The sequence below is a fragment of the Coturnix japonica genome, chromosome 7 (genome assembly GCF_001577835.2).
Source record: "Coturnix japonica isolate 7356 chromosome 7, Coturnix japonica 2.1, whole genome shotgun sequence".
NCBI lineage: Eukaryota > Metazoa > Chordata > Aves > Galliformes > Phasianidae > Coturnix > Coturnix japonica.
Genome location: NC_029522.1, coordinates 30259852 through 30281417, shown reverse-complemented (window position 1 = coordinate 30281417; position 21566 = coordinate 30259852). Strand labels below are relative to the sequence as shown.

The 21566-nt window shown below is 47.7% G+C and overlaps 1 protein-coding gene across 1 annotated transcript in view; it reads left to right on the top strand.

The window, feature by feature from the left end:
- Window positions 1–21274, top strand: part of KCNJ3 (potassium inwardly rectifying channel subfamily J member 3) — a 28094-nt gene extending 6820 nt beyond the window's left edge. The window contains exon 3 of the mRNA XM_015869215.2: window positions 17668–21274. Within this exon, the coding sequence (XP_015724701.1) occupies window positions 17668–18251 (584 nt within the window). The 3' untranslated portion in view covers window positions 18252–21274. The remainder of the gene's footprint in view (window positions 1–17667) is intronic.
- The last annotated feature ends 292 nt before the right edge of the window (window positions 21275–21566 follow it).

The following is a 21566-nucleotide window of genomic DNA, read 5'->3' as shown; positions in this document are numbered from 1 at the left end:
GTTATGATTCATGAGGGTAATTGCTAATCATTTGGGATTATTTTTGATATATCTCCAACCCCTCCATTATTATGATAGCATGTAATTTGGGAGTGCGCTCGGAGCGTTTATTTTCACAGCCCATTGTCCCCGGTTCCACGCTGTTGTGGTGGAGCATCCCAGCTCCGCTGCCAGCACTGGGACTGCCCAGCTGCAGGTGGAGCTGGAGGGGCTGGGAACCCCCCATCCCTCTGTCTGCCTTTGGGAGCACACAGCCCTTCAAACTGCTGCCATTGCTGGAAGAGGAGCTGGTAGTATGAGCCTGAAATAGGCATGAACCCAGCAGGGATATGCTTTGCTTTGTCCTCAGAACCCATGAAATGTTACTTCGGAAACCTTTTAACACCGTTTTCTGATGAAAGAAATCAAACAGCCTGCCACGTTCTTTAACTGAACGAGCAGAGAATGGGAATCAAAGGCATATTCCACTGTTTTTAACTTTTAAAAGCACTTTTAATAGCGTGAATGGCGGAGATGCGGTCTCTGTGGAAAGGTTTATCTCAGGAGCAGCCACTTGTGAATGATTGCAGAACTGGAGCAACTCGAGGGAACCAAGAGCTGCAGTACGAAGCTTTGTATTTGGGTAATGGGCTTGGGTAATTTCTAGAGCTACTTAAAATGTTCTTCCCATGTATGGTTCTCAAGGTCACATAGACGCAAAGAAACCACCGCTTGCATTGGGCGAAGTTGAAGGCGGAGTGAAAAATGTATTTGTTCTCTGTTTTCCTTTTATCTTGCCGTTTATATCTTGTGTTAGGATGGAAAGGGAGAATATACTGTGGGCAGAGGGCAGGAGGGATAAAAATGCTCAGGGGCTCTGGACAATCCCAATCTAGTGCTGGGGTACAGCAGGCACTTGAATGTCATGATATGATTCTATGGTCAGGGCAGTTCAGCATATCTTTTTCCAGTGTTGGCATCATTTAGGAGCTGCTCGAGGAAAGCACAGCAGATGCTGTGTGCCTCCTGCTCACTGCACAACCTCCAAAGCTCTCAGCTTCACTGCCTGAAGCCTCCACGGCTCTTCCATTTTCTTCCTTAGATATCTTCTGAGATACAGAAGAGACAAACGGTGGTAGTTCTAATCTGGAGCTCTGCAGAAGCTTTGCTTTCATCGTATATAATCTAAGGAGGCAGTGATTCATCAAAAGTCATGTCTTTGTAAGGATACTTGTTTGTACTGCATCAAACTGACTGCATTTTCCTTCAGAGTGCCCAATTGTGCTATATGTGCATAAATGGGCCCATACCTCAGCATCTGCATCCAGCCCAGGGCCTGTCCTGAGTAACTCCTGCAGGGGTGAGCACAAGGCAGCAGCCTCTGTGGGAGCAGCATGTGCCAGCATCCAGAAACTTGGAGCACTTGTGCTTGATCTCTGCCATAAATCATAGACTCCTAGAGTCATGAAGTCACAGAACCACAGAATGGCCTGGGTTGGAAGGGTCCATAAGGATCACAGAACCACAGAAAGGTTGGGTTGGAACACACCTCAAAGATGATGGAACCATGGAATGGTTGGGTTGGAATGGACCTCACAGCCCCACACCTGCATTGAGCTGGCTGCCCCCCACCCATTCAGGCTGCCCAGGACCCATCCATGGCCTGAAGCACCTGCATCCAGCTCAGGGCAGCAGTGCCAGGGCCTCAGCACCCTGGAAATTCTTCTCTTTTGAGTTGGTGCAGCAAATACATTCTTATTTCCAGGTATTTATTGTACTTTTTCATCATTTGCTCACAGTCTGCATCCTTCTCATTTTTTCTTGTATGTTAATACTGTTGTAAAGTATTACTTATAATTTTAATCTTGCAGGGCTGTCCAGTGCTGTCCTATTCAGCAGCCCAATTCCTCTGCCTTGGAAGGGAATGAAGTTGATTTGACCTGATTTGCCCTGACAAAACCAATTTTACCCTTCCTTGCAGCTGTGCTATCTTCTGGCCAATTAGAATGGTACAATTATTTGTGCAGCATTTCCATGGGTGGAGTTACCCCCATCTCCTGCCTGCCACACATTCACTGCCCACCCTGTTAGTTTCCATGAAGCCCAGAAAGGCTCCGTGGTGCCCTGATGCCCTTTGGGTGATTTCTCATTTTAGTGTTAGCAGTCACTGGAGGAAATGTGCTGTTGTCTCCTTGGCCACGAAGGGTGGAATGTTCTTCAGATGCTCTCTGCTTCTCCAGCAGTGAATGAGTTCCAAGGCAGCAAGCCAACAAATGGATTTCACAGAGCAAGGAGCGAGGGACAAGACTGGAAATGGTGTTAGTTGTTAAAGGTTTCCTTGTATTTCCAAAAGGAATAGAAATGGTCGTTCTCTGTATGTTCTGGATGTGAGCAGCCTTCTTGTTCTCCTTTTGGGGTGCGCTCACTGAGAGCTGTGGGAAGGAGGAAGGGTTCTTGGGGATGAGGGAGGATGGCTCTCACTGAAGATTTCTAGCTAAACTTAATTCCTTGAATAGCAGTGCAGCTCTGGGTTTCAGTGTATACCCTGTGATGGCTGGGCTGGGCCCGTATGCAATGTGCCAAGCTGACATATGGAAGCCACGTGGATGTTTTACGTGGTTTCCCAGCATGTATCCCATCTCCCGGGCTGCAGCCTGTCACAGTAGCACAGTGCTGGGTGTGCTATGGCTCTGCAGTGGCTCTGTGCCCTATTGGAGCCAGTAGTGTGGATCTTAATGCGGTTTCATATTTGCAAGGGCAACTTGATTAAAGAGATGGGGACAATTTAATTCATAGGGTTGAGGGAACATCATGAACAAAGTCAATGCTTCAGACTGGGGCTGAGGTCACTTTCTGCATGCTGCTGAATATTTTAATGTTGTTGTGAGCTATTTACTCGTATTTTTAGATACTCCCCTGGGGAAACGTCTCAGTACCAGGTGATTCTTCACTGTAGTTGAAGTATCATTAGCTGCGTTTTCACCTTCAGACCTGGAGGAAGAAATGGATTAAAGCAGGCAAGGCGAGCTTCCTGCTCTGCACGAATGTATTTGCAGCCCTCCCGAAATGGGCCTTCACGCTTGACTGAGAGCAGAGCCCTTTGGTGATAGTTAAAACTTAGCAAGCATTATGTTCTTTGCATTTATAAACACCCATGTGGCCTCTTGATTTGCAGTGCAATTTAGCTGGGAGGGAGGAGAGATGGAGCGTGGTGTGTCTGGTGCTGGAGTTACATGCTGGAGTTACATCCCTTGCTGCAGCTCTTCTCCAACCTTAGTGGTTCTGTGATTCCCTGGAGGTGCCCGAGGCCATAAGTGGGGCACTGGGCAGCCTGAGCTAATGGGGGCAGTCAGCTCATGGCACAGGTGGGGCTGGGGGGACTTTGGAGTCCCTTCCAACCCAACCATTCCATGGCTCTATGGCTGTGGGACTGCCTATGACGGCATCCTCAGGAGGTTCCTCATTCACAGGCATGTTGGGTGCAGCTGGGACCCCTGTGCAGCCCACCCAGCAGTAACACCACACTGCAGGACCGCCCCGGGGGGGACCTGCCTGAGTTTCAGCACTGCATCTCCAAAATGCCTCAAATGGCCTTTGCTGTGCAATTATTGTAATAACTGAGTATCAGTGCCTGATGTACTTTTTCTGAAAGAGGCTGTGTTGGCACATAACCCAGACTTCTTCTCCATTAGCTGTTTTGTCTCTTTTTTTTCTCTTGGAGTTTATGAACTGATGGTGCTGATGGGCATTAGCAGGGAGCAGGTGGCAGTGGCAGAAATAAGCGCGTTCTGAGCTTACCAGTGATGGGCAAACTGCTGTGAGTGGGTTGGACTTCTGGCTATAAAGGGGTTCTGTTATCTGTGTGTGTCATCAGAGAGCAGAGGCTGAGGATGCTGCAGGTCCCAGAAGAGCTTCCTGTTCCAACAGCATTATTGATCACAGCTTTATGGCCCCTGATTTTTTTTTTTTTCATTTTTCTTGCCGACTCCTATTAAAGAAAACATAGGACGTATTGCATAGACTCAACCTATTTGTTCTGAACCCATTTGGTGGTGGTGTGTGTGTTCTGGCTGCTTCAGATGGAGTTTCCCAGATAATTGGTTTCTTAGGCTGAGGTTTTTCACACCTGGTCTTTGCTCCTTGGACAACAAATAGCATTTGTTGTGGTGGGGATGGGTTGGGGTTGGACTTGATGATCTTAGAGCTCTTTTCCAACCAAGAATATGTGTGATGCTGTGAAATAGTCACACTTTGTGGATGAGGCATTCATGGCACACAGCCGCACATTCTCTGACTTGTATCGACAGCTTCGTTGGTAGCACAGAGGGTAAATGCAGCAAAAGGGGTAGAATTAACATTGCTAAAATTATGCTTTCTTGTTTGACCCGATTCCCATCTCCTGTCATACGTGACTTGTTCAAGAGCTTCTTGGTTGCCCAAGTGTTGATCCCTAAATACTCTTCCAAGAGGCTCCATTTTGCACAGGGAGTTTCCCTGCATTTCAGTGGGAAGGCCTTTAGGAACTCACGGGTTTGGGGCTCAGCCTCAGAATTTCCAGAAAGCTTCCAGTTTTTGGCAAAAACTTGTGATGTGAAATGATTATTTTTGGTTGTGAATGCCTTGATTGCAGTTTGATTATCAGCATCCGCAGCGTTTCGATAGGATTTATTGTTTATGATCACTTTTAAACAAATTACAAATGTCAGCTTTTGTTTTATGGCAAAGCTTATGAAGCAAATCACACAGCAGCTCCTCGTGGCCCTTTCCAGCTGCCAAGAAGTGGCTTATATTGAAAAACCATAGATTTTTCAGAGATGTGCCATGTGCAGGGTTGGGAGGGACCTCAAGTGATCACTGAGTCCAACCCCCAATGGACACAGCAGCCAAGTGACCAGTGTGTGCTTGTGTTCTTCACTGAGAGGGTGGTCAGGCACTGGGGCAGTGGTGATGGCACCAAGAGTGCCAGAGGTCAAGATGCATCTGGACAATGATCTCTGACATACAGTCTGCTTTGTTTTAGATGGTTCTGTGTGGAGCTTGGACTTGGGCTCAGTGATCCCTATAGGTCCCTATAGGTCCCTTTCATCTTGGGACATTGCATGAATCACAACCAGAATACTGCAAAATACAGAACATTTAACATGTTGGGATTTCTTTCTCTTGCACATTGTTTAGGGATGTGCTTATTTACAAGCATTTCTTTTTATCAACCCTGACCTGTGTCGTCTCAAACTCCTCTACCAGATCAGCACTTTGAAGCTTTGGGATTAGTGCTGCTTACAGCGAGTGCCTGGACTTAATGCTTGACTTAAAAGCTTGGACACCTGTAGTGGAAATGCTGACTCACAGCTTGGAGCAGTGATGGAGCACCTGGTGGAAGGCAGGGCCAATCCAGGGGAGCTCAGATGCATGCAATGTACCTGAGTGTTAGGAAGGGTTGGAGCCAGGATCCACTCCTCTTTTAGGAGTTGGCAGTGGAGATGAGGGTATCTTGCTGAAGATCCCTGCGTACCTGAAGCCTTCTGAAGGTAAGCAGCTTCTTTTAGTCATTTCTGCACCTACAGCTGCTTCATTTGGGCTTGTTCTTGTTTGCTGAAGTCAAAGGCTTTGCCACCCTCCTGTTATTACTGTACTTTCCATTGCATTATAGCATTACAGCACTGAACGACCAGGCACATTAATAGTATTCTATTCTGGGAGTGCTACAGCAGTGTAAATACAGAGTGCATTGCAGAGGTCTTAGCAGTGCTGGCTTACAGGGATTTCTTGAATCTTGAGCACTTTTGACTAAAATACAGCATGGAGAGTCCTCATGGGAAAAAGGCAACATCAGTCTGTGCCTACAGGAGGAATTTTAATGCCAAGTGGAAGTGATGTTTCTGGGATGTTGGTGGGATCCCATCGCTGCTCAGGTGCCTGTCGCATCAGGAGTGGTCCCTTTTTTGTGTTTCTAGGTTAGTCCAGGGAATGATAGCACAGAGATGCAGGGGGAAACAAAGCAAAACAAGGTGATCTCCTCGAGCAGCAATTTATCTAACGAGATTTTCTCTGCTCCTTGTTATGATATCGATCTGTGTCTGTGGCCTGATAACTCAGGATGAAGCTGAGAGCTCCCATCCCCTGAGTAAATGATGAAGGGCATGGCGTGACTAATTGTCCATGATTAAGGACACGTGTCCCCACCGTGTCAGGCTGCTCCACAGCGTGCTCTGCTCTGTAAATCTTCTGTCGATTGCTCTTTGCCATTGTATAGCTCTGCATTGCAAGGCAGCTCCTCTATCAGATAAATGATACTTGGCTCCCATCTGTGTTGTTTTCAGTGTTTGGTGGCTGTGGGTTTCTGGCTGATTTTGGCTTCCAGAGGGCTCCTGGGACCAGAATAACTAGAAGTTGGAACAATTTTAAAGTTAAAATTACAACCACAGAGTATAGAGGAGTGCAGGGGTAATAAAGACGATGCCTGGACAAAGCTGTGAATCAGTGCTGTCCTTGTTCCAGTGCTGGATTGAGTTGCCTTTAAGCACAGAGAGCTGCAGATCCATTTTCGCTCTCCATCGACCAGTCGGGCTCTGTCTGCTGGTAATCCCTGTGCCACCTGCACTTCTCAACTGTAATTTTACTTACCACATTTCTGCCCAGCTGTAACCACATCTGAAGTGCACCATCTCTAATTTAGGAAGCATTACCCTGGATAATAGGCAGTGAAGAGGCCAAAATTGGTCCAGAAAATAACGTAGCCGTACTCTGCGGTGTGCTCTGTCTGTTGCTGGCGGTCAGATCTGTGTTTAAGTGCAGGAGGTGGGGGGTGCTCAGAAAGCTGAGGCTGTGCAGCAGCTGGTGATGCACTGGTTGGTTGGCTGAGCAGTGACCAGTTAGTTAGCTGGCATCAGCAGCTGCCAGGTTGAGCTTAAGTGTGCCAATAGGTGTTTTTTTGTTTTGTTGTTGAAGTAAGGAAATAATAAGCAGTAAAAGAGCTGGAAGAGTAATGAAACCAAAAGGGATAGGGGGAATAATAGATAATTCCAGCAATTTACTTCAGTAATTTTCTTTGATGTCTATCAGCTCAATTGTGATGCTGGAAAAGAAGCATGTGTAGATTGCTGTGGTTCTAAAGTGGCTTGTTCTAGCCTTAAAATTTATTGTTCAGATCCCATTATTACAGTTACTCCTAATGGGAAATGACATCTCCAAGTGGTGCTACTGATGTTCTCTTTTGGAAGTGCCACTTCTGTTGTCCTGCAGTAACCCACGTGGCAGCCGCTTCACCTGGAAAACACAGCTCCTTCTCTTTGCCTACTGTCCTTCCAGGAGAACAGCCAGAGAGGGACTTGTATTCCCCAGGAAAAGCTTATAGACCTCTGCTGCTTAATATCACCCAGAGCTCACATGTGATGGGTGGATGTGCAGCAGGATGGCTGTCACACAGCAGCTTTTGCAGAGCCTGTGTCCCCATCCGTGGGCCAGCAGCTTCCTTGGCAGTTCCCTCTTTACCAGAGCAGCTGAATGTTTTGTCTCGTTTAAATTATTAAATGCTTCCCAATGTTTTGCATGTACTCTGCATCGTGACATGACAAAGCAAAGGATATCTCATGGGTTCTGCTTCTTCGCCAGCTTCTGATGCACAGTAATTAGGTACATTTTCTTCTTGGTTTCTTGTCTCAAGGTTCTCATCTTCCCTGTAACAGCTTGTGTCTTGGCAGGGGTTGGAACTGGTTGATCTGTAAGGGCCCTTCCAACCCAACCGTGCTGTGGTTCTATGATTCTTTCTTGGCTCAGATTGGGATGTGGAGCTCTTGGAACTGCCTGTGTCTACATCACTGAAAATAGGCTGGAAAAAGGCTGGAGCTGACAGTGCTCTCTGGGGTAGCTGAACATTCTCCCCTTGCCTTGGGGTGCCTGGGAGCTTGCTGAGGAGCAGGGTTTTGGCAGGAAGAGAAGGAGATTGCACATTGCTTGTAGTCAGTGCTGTGCATTGCTGGCAGCCATGGGAGACACGGCATTATGCTGCAGGTAGGGAGGGTACCTGCATGGTTCACCCCTGCTTGCACCCACCCCGGCTGTGGGCACCCAGAGCACAAAGAGCAGAGAGAAAGCAGGCCCTGGAGGCTTCCTCTCTAAATATAGATATCTTCAAACTTCCCCTCGGAGCCCTATCAATAATTCATTCTTTTTTGCCTTTTTATTTTTTAGCATGACGCCTCACATCTATTAGATGCAATCATCTAACGGGCACAAATTGTAGCACTAAGCATATTCCCAGTGTTTCGCTGTAGCTTGTTTCATCTTCTCATTATACTGCAGATGCTTTAAATTCACACGGCACGCAGTAATGGGGATGAAATTTCCCACAGTGGAACATTGCTGACTTAATGTTGCGTGATGAAATAGCACAGATTTATATTTAATATTTCTTTTTGAGCAGGCATTGCAGTGCAGGAATTCTTTGCTCCTGGCTGCTTCTTGCAGCACCGCTCAGCAGCCAGGGATGGGAAGATTTTAAAGCTGGAGGGAACTATTGCAATGCCTTATGCTGTGTACCTTGTACAGAACAAAAAGGTGGACCTATTTTTCCTCAAAACGCTGTTGTTCAGCATAGGAGCTCGTTGCACAGAGCAGAGGCACCAGCAGAAGGCTGAGTGCTCGCATTGTAATTAATTCATCTGCAAAACTCGCTGGAATTACAGCTCACTTCTGCAAGAGGCTTCTAATTGAGAATAAATGCCTCATTAGCACTGAACAGATCAACCTGAGAACATCAGTAAACACAAACAAAATAATTAATGGCGTTCAGGTAGTATAGCACAGCATCCTGGTGCTGCTTGGCTGCTGGTGAGCACAGAGCAGGGGCTGGCCCAGGTATGGCCAGGGTGACTGCCTGGGGGTGCTCCTGGAAATGGGAGCTAAGGAAGGTGCTGTAATGATGCAGCGCATGTGATGAGCAGGGATTGTGTACGTTCCTTGTTCTGTGATGGTGTGATATGGGCAGGGCTTGAGTTTGTGGAAGAAAACCACATTTCCTGCCCTCCCTGCCAGGCAGTGTTGTGTAATTCTGCTCAGAAACGTGGGGTCAGGGCTGGTGCCCGTCAACAGTGTAGTGATGCGGCTCTTGCTATGGGATTTAGGATCATAGGATATTCTGAGCCACATGGGACCCACGAGGAGCCAGGAGTTGGACTTGATGGTCCACACACGACCACCCAAAACTCAGACCACATGTCTGAGAGTGGTGTCCAGATGCTTGTTGAACACCTGCTTGTGGTACGTGCTGAGCATGATATCCCATAACCTGAGACCTTGCGGTAAAGATGGGTCTTCTAATGGTTGGGAGCATTTTCCATATACATTCAGGGTGAATTTTTGTCATCATGAGGGTTCTCCCACCCTGACAATGAGGCAAAATGTTCATGGAGAGACTTTCCCAGCATAAGGGCTGTGTCAGCACAAAATCAGGTATTCAGGGAAATAATTAACAAGTCCTTGACTTGGAGAATATAACTTGCATAAACTTCAAATATTTTATGTATCCATTAAAGCGCTTCTCAGTAGTTTCTTGGATTTATCTTATGTTTAACATTTACCCTGAAGCTTAAGAAGTGATGGAAATGGATGCCCGCTCTGCTTGGCTTTGAGCACAGGTACTGGTGGCAACTGCTGCCTGAGCATCTCTAAGTGCTTCAGGTTTGCTCCTTTTGTACATGCTGCATGGAGACAGCTCCGCAACCCAGCTGAAATGTAGGATTGAAGCTATAAGGAATGCCATACAGCACTGACAAGTTGTCAGAAATACTGTCTGCATCCTGAGATGCTTTTCCCCCAAATGTCAGGAAGGTCCCTCAGTTACAAGATTTTAAACTGCCCTTTGAGTTTGCAGGGGAGGTGGTGGGGGCTGCTGTGCTATAAGCCATTCCCATTGGGGCATCCAATGCTTTTTCCCACTGGCTGCTTCTGGAAATGAGTGACTGAGATTGCTCTCATGGCTTTCCTGTCATTTAGGTGTAATTCTTCATAGTACAGAGGAGGACGTGCAGTTCCTGCTGGCACTCATGTCCCCATAGCGACCTGCAGGGCTGTGCTGGCTCGGAGCTCTGTGTCTGTAGGCAGGGCATTGCTCACCAATGTGTGGGCTCAGGAATGTGAGCAATATTTCACCTTCTCACCCCATTATTTCAGCAGCCAGGCAGAGTTTTCTTCACTGTGTCAAGTGATAAAAGTGTGGGCAAACACAGCTTTGTGCTTGAAAATGTAACAAAATGAAGCATGGGATGTTTAGTTGTTGTGTTGAGGATCACTATTGGTGATAGGTTGGCCTTGGATGACCTTGGATGTTTTTCCAACCTTGGTGATTCTATGGTTGTGTGTATGGTGGAAAGGCTGTGGTCTGGCAGGAGCCACACAGACCCTATGGGGACTCCCTACTCCTCATTCCATAACTTGCTTGCTACACGTATGTGCTCTCTCTCTCTCTCTATATATATGTGTGGTGTACTGGGGAGAGCCTGGTTTCCTGAAGATGCTTTTATAGCCTCAGGATTATCAAAGAGATGATCAAAATACTCATTTCACCCAGAACTGACAACGTTCAAGCATCTGTTTCTTGGGAAGCTCTGTGTGCCTGACATGTTTGCAAGAAATGTTTGTCAGCTAAAACTGAAGATGCTGCGGCAAATGCTATGTTTAGTTCAAGGGATCTTGTGTTAAGCACCGCGAATTAATTCTAAATACATGACATGAGCTGTACACACGAGGAGATGCTGGTGATGGAGCTGGTGACTGGGAGTGTTTCAAGTGCAAAGCAGGCACTCTCGCAGCAGGCAGCTGTGGTGAAGTCTCTGCAGACAGAAGAGCTGCTCTATGCTCTAAGCATAATGCCAGCATTATGTCTATGCAACAGAAAGGTATGGTGTGTTCTCCCAAGCTGCTGGGCCCATTGGACCAGGGCTGCCCCTGAGCACTGTGCTGGTGGAGCTGGGGGGCACAGCAGCAGCTGGGTATCCCTGCTTCCCCCCCTACTCCCCAAGCCAAGATCAAGTTACAGCAGCACCCTGCAGCTTCATTTGAAGCACCTCTGGGGAAGAACAGATTGCCCTTTGGTGCCGAGTGTTGTGAAGATATACACCAAATTATTACACGTGTCAGGCCAACAGCACTAAATAGGGAACACTGACTTTCAAACTCATATTTCATCCTCCTTTTGTTGCTGCCATTCGTGGCATGCTGTTTTCAGCAGCATTGTTTATGGTCTGCCTGCTATGTTTGAGGTGTGTGTAGGTGAGTTCCCAGCATCCCCATGAGCTGCTGTCCTGCTGGGTCCCTGCATCTCCTGCATGCACACAGCAGCTGAGAGGCACCTGCTGGACCTGAGCCACACCAGCTGTGTGGCTGTGGTGCATGATGCCTGTGCTTTTCCATGTGAAAATGCAGTTCTCCCTCCCCTTAAGGCAGTCTGTGACGTATGATACTCCTTCAGACTTGCTAAAGCCCTGAAGATGGATGAGCCCTATTTTGGTGCTGAGCAGCATATGGTCTGGTGGGTGTTGGAGGAGAAGGGGAACTGCTGATGGATCCCAAGGGAACTGGGACTCGTGTTTGTGTTGCTGATCTCATAACTAAGATTCTCATTCAAAGGGGGTAACTTTTCAACTTATTTTCAGTTTCTTGTTCTTTCCTATTGTGGTGAATTGTCAAGACTGCTCCTACATTTCCTTTAAGCCATGTATTCCTGCTGCATCTCAGTGCTGGTAGATGGTGAGCACGCAAGCAGTGGCGTGCAGCAGATGGCTCTGCATGGAGAACTGCTCCAAGTGAGGGACTGGAGGGCTGAAATCAGCCCTGACTCACTGCTGCACGGAGAAGGGAGGGAACAGGTTGCTCTTCCAAAATAACACGCTTTTTTTGCATGTTAAAAAAATATATCTGAAAAATACCAGGCTAGATAGTATATATTGCTGTCACTGCATTAACTGTGCATTCAGCAGTTACACAGTGGCTGTGTGCAGCAGGGCTGGGCTTTGTCACACAGGTTTTGTGACACTCTCAATGCCCCACACAGCACATGCTGGCTGTGGTCCTGGTATGCATCAAGGCAGGCTGCCTGCAAGGTGCCAGAGAGCTGTGTGCCTCGCTGATTAAAAACTGCCCTAGGAGCAGCAGCTGATAAAAAAATACCCTGGCTGTCACCAGCGCTTTTTAAGCATGGAGATAGATAGATAGCTGCTGGGAGAAGAGCACAGCCTGAGCGAGCCGGGAGGTATTTATAGCACCGGAGCACAAACAACGCATCTAAATTGGGCAGCAAGGCAGCAGCCTGCCTTTGCTATTCAGTGCAATGAGAAATTACAATGTTTAGCAGAAGAGTGATGTCTGACTGTTGCATAAATGTGTGCATTTTGTTACTCAATCCCCCCGCTCCCGTCGTTCCCTCTTTGCATACATCCTTCCTTCGTTTGATCTCTGACCTCCTTTCACTCCTGTGGTTTATGGGTTTCAGTGGTAGATGGTGGTTAAGCATGAAGTTGCTCTGTGAAAAGCTCTCTGTGGGTTGGACTTCCAAGAGAGAGCATGCTGTACTATGGGGACATGCCAGCACCCATCACATTGCTGCATCCCACTTGTGCCGTCATTAGAGAAAGTGGAGTGGATTTGAAAGGGCAAAATGGGCAGCCTCTGTGTTTCCCTGCTATGGAAAGAAAAAAACATGTGGTGCAGAGCTACCAGAATCCAAGTGTTTTCTTCATAGCTGCAGCCTCACCCCTCTGCTGTCCTCCCCCACCTCCTTGGTATGTGGATGCTGGGGCTTTGGGCATGGCCACATGGATGGGGAGCAGCCAGTGGCTGCCATCCTCCATCAGTGCTTGTGAGGAAATATGTTGGATGTTAGGAACCATTCCTTCTCCAAAGAGCAGCCAGGCATTGCACAGCAGCCCAGGGAGTGGGGGTCACCATCCTCATCCTAGGGGTGTCCCAGAGCTGTGGGGATGTGGCACTGAGGGATGTGGGCAGTGGGAATCCAACAGGGCTTCTCCAACCTTCACAATTCCACGATTCTATTAAATGCTATTTATTTATTTCTCCCCCTCCTTAGAAAAGACAATTTAATTGGAATGTTATTTAAAATAATCAAAGCCATTAAGCATATGAAGGTGGCACAGTATCTGCCCACCTCTTCTCTGTTAAGGCAAATGGCCTTGTGGAAGTGCTGTGCCATAAATCAGGCGTTAAGCTGGGCAGCAGCAGGGGCTGGCAGCTGTAAACTGATGAAGTTTTATGGCATTTCCAACGATTGCCCGTGTAATAAAAAAAAAATGTATCCTGGAATTACGGTGGAAGAACTCTGGTGCCAAGAATAGCTGCTCCTTCAAAATAGATGGGAACTATTAGGGTTTAGACGCCGTGCGTGCTGTCGGGGTAGAAATTGGGCTGTGTTTCTCAGCTGTGCGTGGCACGGCTTGTCAGTTTAAGTTGTATTACAGTTGCAAACACTGGGAGGGAAAGCCTGAGAGCATCCATCACTCCGGGTTTGGCTGAATTGTTCCTGCCCTCACATTTTGGGTGCCCATTTTCTGTCTTATTGCGGAATTCAGCTGTTTGTTTTCATTTCAGGCAGAGAGAGGCACTGCAGCCAGGTGTTCCCATTGGGATATTGAGCTAAACATGCTGCCATCCAGCTTGTTACTCCCCTGGTTTCCAAAAGCCACCATTCCCCTTCTCTACCATCATGGAAGCCCAAGAGAAATGGATTTCTATGGGGGTCTTGCACCTCTGTCCTGATGGAGCTGCTGATCTTCCATCACTCCTATGGGAGTGCAGCATGGAGCACAGTGTATCATTATGCCAAAGTTCTCCCCTTGCATTGCCTTCACGGCCTCAGATGGCAGTGCTAAATTAGTTTTAATTTGGGCATGAGGCCCAAGAGACAAGAAAAAGAGAAGTGGCAGCATGTCTGCCAGGTTGTGAGTTCCAGGAGTTGCCTGGATACAGCCATCCCCATCCAGGTCCTTTAGAAATGCAGCCATAACTTGAGGGTTATTGCAGATAAAATTAGCTTTTTGCACGGCTTTTGTCAACAACTGCTATCCTTTGGGATGGCCTTGCTCTGTTGTGGAACAAGCCTGATGTTGTAGCAAAGCTTGAAGCAGTCGGGATAATGATCTTAATGCCTGGGATCTGGGATGCTGAGGGATCCTGCCCTCTCGGGTGGCTGGGAGCTGTGCTGGGAGCTCCCCTCCTGCCAGCTGTGCTCCCTGGGATGGTGAGCTGAGCTGCTGGAGCCACGGACACAAAAGCAAAGGCTGGCAGAGCTGCTGGCTGAGCTGAGTTAATTGCGTTCACTTCTTCAGCCCGGCTGGGGCTCTAACAGCAAATGTTCTACCTCATTAGAAATAATAACTTGTAATTAATAACTTATAATATGGCAGATAGATGCCTTTTGCTGCAATGATAGCACTTGCTTCAGACAGTGCAAATGATGAAAAGAAAAGGCACGGTTATTGAAAAAAATGCCTTCATATAAATCTCAGGGTTCACCAATTTAACCCATGCTTGGCCTGGACAGCAGCTCTGCTCTACTTTGTTCAAGGGCAGTGATGGAAAATGTTCTTAGATATGCATGGCCGGGCTGTCCCTGTGTGACCAGATGAGCATGGAGCATATACATGGGGGGGCTGCCCCCAGCAGCTCCATTCCCAACTGCATCCAATGGGGTTCAGCTCTGCAGCCCCTGGCATCTGCAGTGATGGAGGGGCACACGCTGGTGGGGTGGCAGAGAGGCACATGTGGCACTGTCAGCATGGCCAGGAGGAGGAATGGCAGCCCCAGCTTCTGGTGGAAACACTGCAGGGCAGTCTTAGTTGAGGTGGTCCAAAATACCCAGGATTTGGATTTGTGAGCATGCAGCCTATCAGCCAAAATAACATGTTTTGTTAGCAGAAGAGCAGCTTCTGTTTGGAAATCTCTTCCCTCTGGCGCTGTGAACATTATTGCATTCTGTGTTTCTGAAATAATAGAGGTTTTCTTATTGGACATTTGTGCCTATTTTCAGGTACATTATTGTGATTTTTATTCAGCTAGAGCTTGGCTAATGTGCATCGCAATCAGCAGCTGCTGACAGCCCTGAAGAGCACTGTGTGGTGGAAGCCCACGTTTGGAGTGATGAACAACACTCATCTCAACCTTTTCCTTTGACAAACCGTTGGCTTCTTAATGAGATGAGCAGCATTCGGAGCGTTTATTCCAAGAGAGTTTAAATTCTGTACTGCAAATGAATATTAATAGTCTAGACAAGCTGGTAAAAATGTAAACAGCCCATTAATGCGATGGAGGCATGGGAGGGACTGTCAATATCATACCTGCTGATGTGTAACTCCTTGGGGAAAAGAAGAATTTTCCATAACTAAGGTTATGAGAGTTCAGATAAGTTGATTCTAGAGGTCTTTTTCAACAGCGATGATTCTATGAAGAGAAGGAAAGCAGAGCCTGTGAGGCTGGTACTGGGACCTGGTTGGTTTGGTGGGAGCAGAAGGAGCCATACCTGCTGTAAGGTGGCAGGGCTGCTCATAGCAGAGCATAGATTGTGTATGGTGATACAGAAGGCAGTACAGAGGTGGCTGTCATCTGTAACAGGGCTCCTATGGGGAAGCCAGGAAGTAATGTTGCTGTGGTGCTTGGTGTTCTCCCTTTTGGATGAGCTGTTTGAGCTGGACTTCGTCATGAAACAAGGAGGAAGGTGAGGTTCCCTGCCCTTCTGTGCTTTGCTTGGTGCCATGCCCTGCCCTCTCTTGCTATTAGAGTTTGACTCTTGCTGTTGGTGGCAGAGAAATACCTTTCCCATACCTGGCGTGTATTGAGTATTGGGCTGTCTGTTTACAGAAGGGCACTGCCATGCTTGTAGGATTCTGCCATGAGGAGTCTGCTAAGGACACAGCAAGGGGAGGGAAAGCAGGGCAATGCAGCAGAGCTGAAGGAAAGTCTGAGAATTGATTTCTTGTCCAGTGCCTTAAACAGAGCACATTCAGCACCTCCCAGCATCTTCTGCTTAGCGTGACAATTATTCCCAGTGCCGACAAGCGCGTCAGTAGCGGCAGCTCCTCTGGGGGACTACTGAGTAATTTGCAACCTTGGGTTTGTTAGTGAATAGGATGCATTGAACTTGAAGCAAAAATGAGATACCTGTGAATATTTATCTCTCGGATGAGCTTCGTTACATTGATGCAGTAAAATGTGGATTTTCTTGGAGAAGAGCCATGTAGCATTGAGGCAGCATGGAGCTTGGAAGGTCAGGATGGGTATTAGGAAGCATTTCTTCTCCAAAGAGTAGTTAGACAGTGGCCCAACTGCCCAAGGAGTGGGAGTCACCATCCCTGGGGGTGTCCCAGAGCTGTGGGGATGTGGCACTGGCCATGGCAGGGTGGGCTGGGGTTGGACTGGGGGTGGGGGGGTCTCAGAGATCTTTTCTAACCTCAGTGTTTCCATGGTTCTGTACTTCTATGATCCTGCAGCACAGGTCCAACCCTGTGTGCCATCAGTGTGGTTACACTGCCCTTCTCCAACCCTCCTAGAAGGAGAACTCTGCATTTGAAGTCATTTGCCATCTAAACACAGGTCATGGAGTCAAGCAGTCCCTGCTCTGGGGGCAGCTCTGAGTGCTGCTCTGCCACGTACATGCGTTGCTGGAAGCACTCGTTCCTAATGAGGGCTCCCCTGGGGTCGGGTCTAGGGGAGCAGAAGGGAAAGGGCTGTGCTTTCCCTGTGAAAGTTCAGCTAATGAACTGCTGCAGGATAAAGGCTGCAGATGGCAGAAGCACTCACTGTAATTGCCTTCTTTTTGGTAAAAACTATGTTGTTTTGTTTTTTCTAAACCCATTAGGTCTGCGTTTGCTTCCACTTCATAAAGAATATGGAAACACAGGGTGACTGGGTGAAAAATGCATCACCCAGCAGACACACTCTGGACACTTCCAGCTGCCCCAGTCACTGCTTCCCTCTGGCTCTTGAGGTCAGGCAGGCAGCCAGGGGTCAATGGCCCGGAGGAAGAGAAGCACATATAGGCAAGAAGCAGGGGCAGAGAAGGGAAGGCAAGGGCTGTGTTGGGCCCTTTGGTCATATTTCTTTGTGCTAGCTCTTGTAACCTTTGATCTCAGCCATATCACTGTATATCTGTGATCTGTGGGCAGGATGCCAGTGAAGCACTTAAAGAGAAATAAATGCATTTCCTAGCCCATGCTCACTGCGTTCCGATGGAGTACAGTGCACCAGGATGGGCTTGGTTCATTCAAGTGATACGTAAAGCACGGGGACTGGTTTCGTGTACTTTGGTGAATATGATGAGTATGTGGAACAGGCAGGTTATCCTTTAAGATCACAAGTTCAAGTTAGCAGCTCCTGCTAGCTCAGTCCTGAGGCTATCAAGATAGCTTGTGTTCTGCCTTCATCAGCAGAGCCTTCAGAAGTGGCCATAAGAACAGACATGAATTATTCATACAGGCACATCCCTTACTCTATTTTTGGCTCCTCTCCCATCGAGGATGACAATTTAATAGTAACTATGTGGAAGTGGTAGACATGCCGATGCCTTTTCTTTCATATGCTTAAAAACATAAACTCCAATCCTTTAAAACATTCAGAAATCTCCAAGGTTTGTGCACTTCCTAAACTGTGTATAACGGATGTGCTTTTCTTCCTTGCTGCTTGCAGGGATGACGTGCCAGGCCAGGACATCCTACACGGAGGATGAGGTGCTCTGGGGCCATCGCTTCTTCCCGGTTATTTCCTTGGAAGAAGGGTTCTTCAAAGTCGACTACTCGCAGTTCCACGCGACATTTGAGGTCCCCACGCCGCCGTACAGCGTGAAGGAGCAGGAGGAGATGCTGCTCATGTCCTCGCCGCTGATAGCGCCCGCTGTCAGCAACAGCAAGGAGAGGAATAACTCGGTGGAGTGCCTGGATGGTCTGGATGAGGTTGGCATAAAACTACCTTCCAAACTGCAGAAAATAACTGGAAGGGACGACTTCCCCAAAAAACTCCTCAGGATGAGCTCCACCACCTCAGAGAAGGCCTACAGCATGGGCGATTTGCCCATGAAACTGCAGCGGATCAGCTCAGTCCCTGGGAATTCAGAAGAGAAACTGGTGTCCAAAGCCACCAAGATGATGTCGGATCCCATGAGCCAGTCCGTGGCTGACTTGCCGCCCAAGCTCCAGAAACTGTCAGGGGGCGGCCGGATGGAAGGGAACCTTCCTCCAAAACTGAGAAAAATGAATTCCGATCGCTTCACATAACACAGCTACCAAGGCCAGACTGCCCCAGCAGGAGGATGGCCTTCCAGAGCTCCATGTGGCTCCATGCCCGGTGCTGGCAGGGCTGTGTGTACACCAGCAGGCTGCCCGGGGCCAGCAGAGCCATCCACCCCTGGCGTGTAGAACCACGATGCGCATGCAATAATAGTGTGCAATTCCTGCATCTAGTTTTCTGGCATGGCTCCTACTATATTTATACTGTATATTCTGAAAAGCGTGTGCAGGGGTGTTCCGTTCCCTGCGTATTTCTAAAGAGTCAGTAGCAGGTTAAACATGCGAGTGGGTAACTTTCAGGGTAAGTTATAATTTGAGTTTGTTTCCTTTTTTCCTGATGTGGGTTGTGATGCTACACACTGGAACAGGTTGCCCAAGGAGGCTGTGGATGTCCCATCCCTGCAGGCATTCAAGGCCAGGCTGGATGTGGCTCTGGGCAGCCTGGGCTGCTGGTTGGTGACCCTGCACACAGCAGGGGGTTGGAGCTGGATGAGCACTGTGGGCCTTTGCAAACCAGGACATTCTGGGATTCTATGCTTTTCAATAAGGTGGTTATGGTGCATGCAGATTTTTTTGTTCCTAGAAGGAATTGTATTTGTTAATTCCTCACACCAAACCTGCTGGCCTTAAAATAACTGCTGGTTTCCATTTTGCTTTAAGTTCTTCTTGGGCTTTCTTTTCCTGCCTCTAGACTGCTGGGGGAAAATGAATGTATTTCACAGGATGCTGTTGAGAAAAGAAGCTTCTATTGGTAAGAGTAGGCAAAACTATAAAGAAATGAATGAAAATGGCACTTCAGATAAAATCAGAAAAAAAAAATAGAATTCTTCTATCATTTATCTCTGTACAGACAACACACTTGGATTCACAGGGCAGCTTGTGGTGTTGTTTCACAACAGTTGTGTTGTTCAGTTGTTGCTGAAGTCAGGCAGGCTTCTGTTGTGGATGCTCTGCTCCTGGGCTCCCCCTGAGCCCCTGTGGTGCCAGGCCTTTGCTCTTCTTACTCTGAAGCCCCATCCTGCAAACCCGAGTCCCACTGGTGGTTCTGTGAGCCCACATCTTGCAGCCAGAGCTGTGAGAGCTGCTGAGTCCTGTGGTGATCCCTGTACTGCTTTCTCTGTGGTGAGAACAGGAGCAAAGGCATTAACCAAGGTTGACCCTGTGGGTTTTGAATTGAGTAATACTTTGTGTAAATGTATGGTTTGGTATCCTCCTGTGGCTTTGTGTGGTTTTAGGGGTTTTTATCCTCTTTTACTCCCTCACTGCTGCTGTGCCCCAACACCTGTGCTTCCCCCCTGTTGAATACCAGGCTATTGCAGTTCCTGGGCTGCGCCAAAGGACACAAAGCAGGGTGGCTGTTTCAGAGCTGGTCAGTGATGAGGATCTCTGTTTTGTTTCATTGGGAGGTCTGTGTGAGACAGACCAGTGTGCAGCACTGGCATCGTGGCATCATGGTGTTGGAGACAAAGCACAGCTGTGTGGTCTTGGAGATGAGCAAGTGCAACAGCAGCTGTGTAGGGTAGTCCTGGCTCAAGGGCTGTGGGCCATTGGGTGTCAATGTTCATGCTTGCTTAATAAGGACAGATCTGTTCATCACTGGGAGATAGTAGTTTGGTTTGGGTAGAAATGGTGGCGTGGGATGAGAACTGAGAAATGCAATATTGCTGGAAGGGTTGGCTAAGGTTAAACTGGGGCTCAATGCTTGGTCTGGAAGTTTCCCAGTGTGCTTGATCAGCTGTGCACATATGGACTTTATAGTAACTAAAGGTTTTTTTCCACTGCTTATGGCGATTTTTGAGTGGCACTGCATGCTTTTTACACCTGTGGATGTACTGAAATACTTTGCATGCTGTTGTTAAAGGGAATGGTGTGTGAAGCTCCTTGCGTGATGAGCAGAATTGCAACATTGCAAGGTAAGATCTGAACATTGTTTTCCCCTATTTGCTAACACTTATTCAGGCCATTTTGTAAACTGCAGCAGGGTTTTGTGCCATTTGTAACTTATCCACTTGTCGTCCTTGGTGGAGTGAAAGTGGTCAGGCATCAACAGCAAATATGCCACCTCCAGTCCAAACCAGAAAGCCAAGGACACTGAACCAGCATCACGGTGGCTGATGAGTCATAGAACCATAGAGTGGCTTAGGTTGGAGGGGACCTTAAAGATCATCCAGTTCCACCCCATGCTGTGGGCTGGCTGCCCCCCACCTGCTAAGATTGCCCGGAGCCCCATCCATGGCCTTGGCATCTCCAGGGATGGGGCACCCATAGTGCTCAGGGCAGCCTACCTCCCTGCAGCCCCTCCTGGCACAGCAGACCTTGGGTCAGCCCCCTGCACCCAGGCCTCCATATGGACAGCCAACATGCCCCCATGCTAAGAGCAATGGAGTGTCCCCAACCATGGCCATGTGCTGCACAAAATGAATGTAATGGGCTGAGTGGGAGCAGTGGCGAGGTGTTCTCGTGTTTGTTGAGTTAATGCCATATGAAATATTAAAAGTGACCATTCATTCAACAGTTTAAATAATCTGCCTGTCCTTGTTGAACACAAGTTTTCTGAGGCTTGTGGCTTGTATGCAATGTATGACGTATGTTAAGGCTAAAATATGTGTCTTCTGTTACTGAGAGTGAAAGTAAAAACACGGGTGGCTGCTAACTGTTTTTGGTTATGGGGTTCAGGAGGTTCTTCCTGGTTAGCATTTCACTTTTACTGGTGTGGCTCCTTTTGTTTTTCCTGAACGTTTTCACCCAGCCCCAATGCTTGTGCTAAGAGAAGTGTATCTGTTTGACTGCACAGCCGGTCTGTGTTCTCTACTGCTGAACTTATGCTTGAATTCTATTGTAAATTGTACATATTTGAATTAGAATAAACTAAATGCATTTTCTGGCATGCGGTCTATAACTGTATAAATGTACAAGTTTATTTGAATTATACAAAACAACAGACTCTTGTATTCATTAATACTGCAAGCTCAGTTTTATCTACAGCTGTATTAAACTTTCAGACTTGTTCAGTTTGGTGATGCTCTGGGTGTTTTTCCCTCAGCTGGTCCCTGTTTTATTCCCTTCAGGAAGGACTGTGTGTCCTCACTGCGCAGGGTGTTATCATTCACTGCGTGTGTGTTTGGAGGCCAGTCTCTTGGTTAGTCTTAACACCAGCAAAAAATGAAACCTAGTTCAATTGTAGCTGCTGTTATATTGGCATATGGTACTTCTGTAGTTATCTCACCCCTCCAAGCCCCAAGTATGAATCCTCCAGAACTTCATAGTGGCTGTCAGGTCTCTCCTTGCTTATAGCAGCCCTTC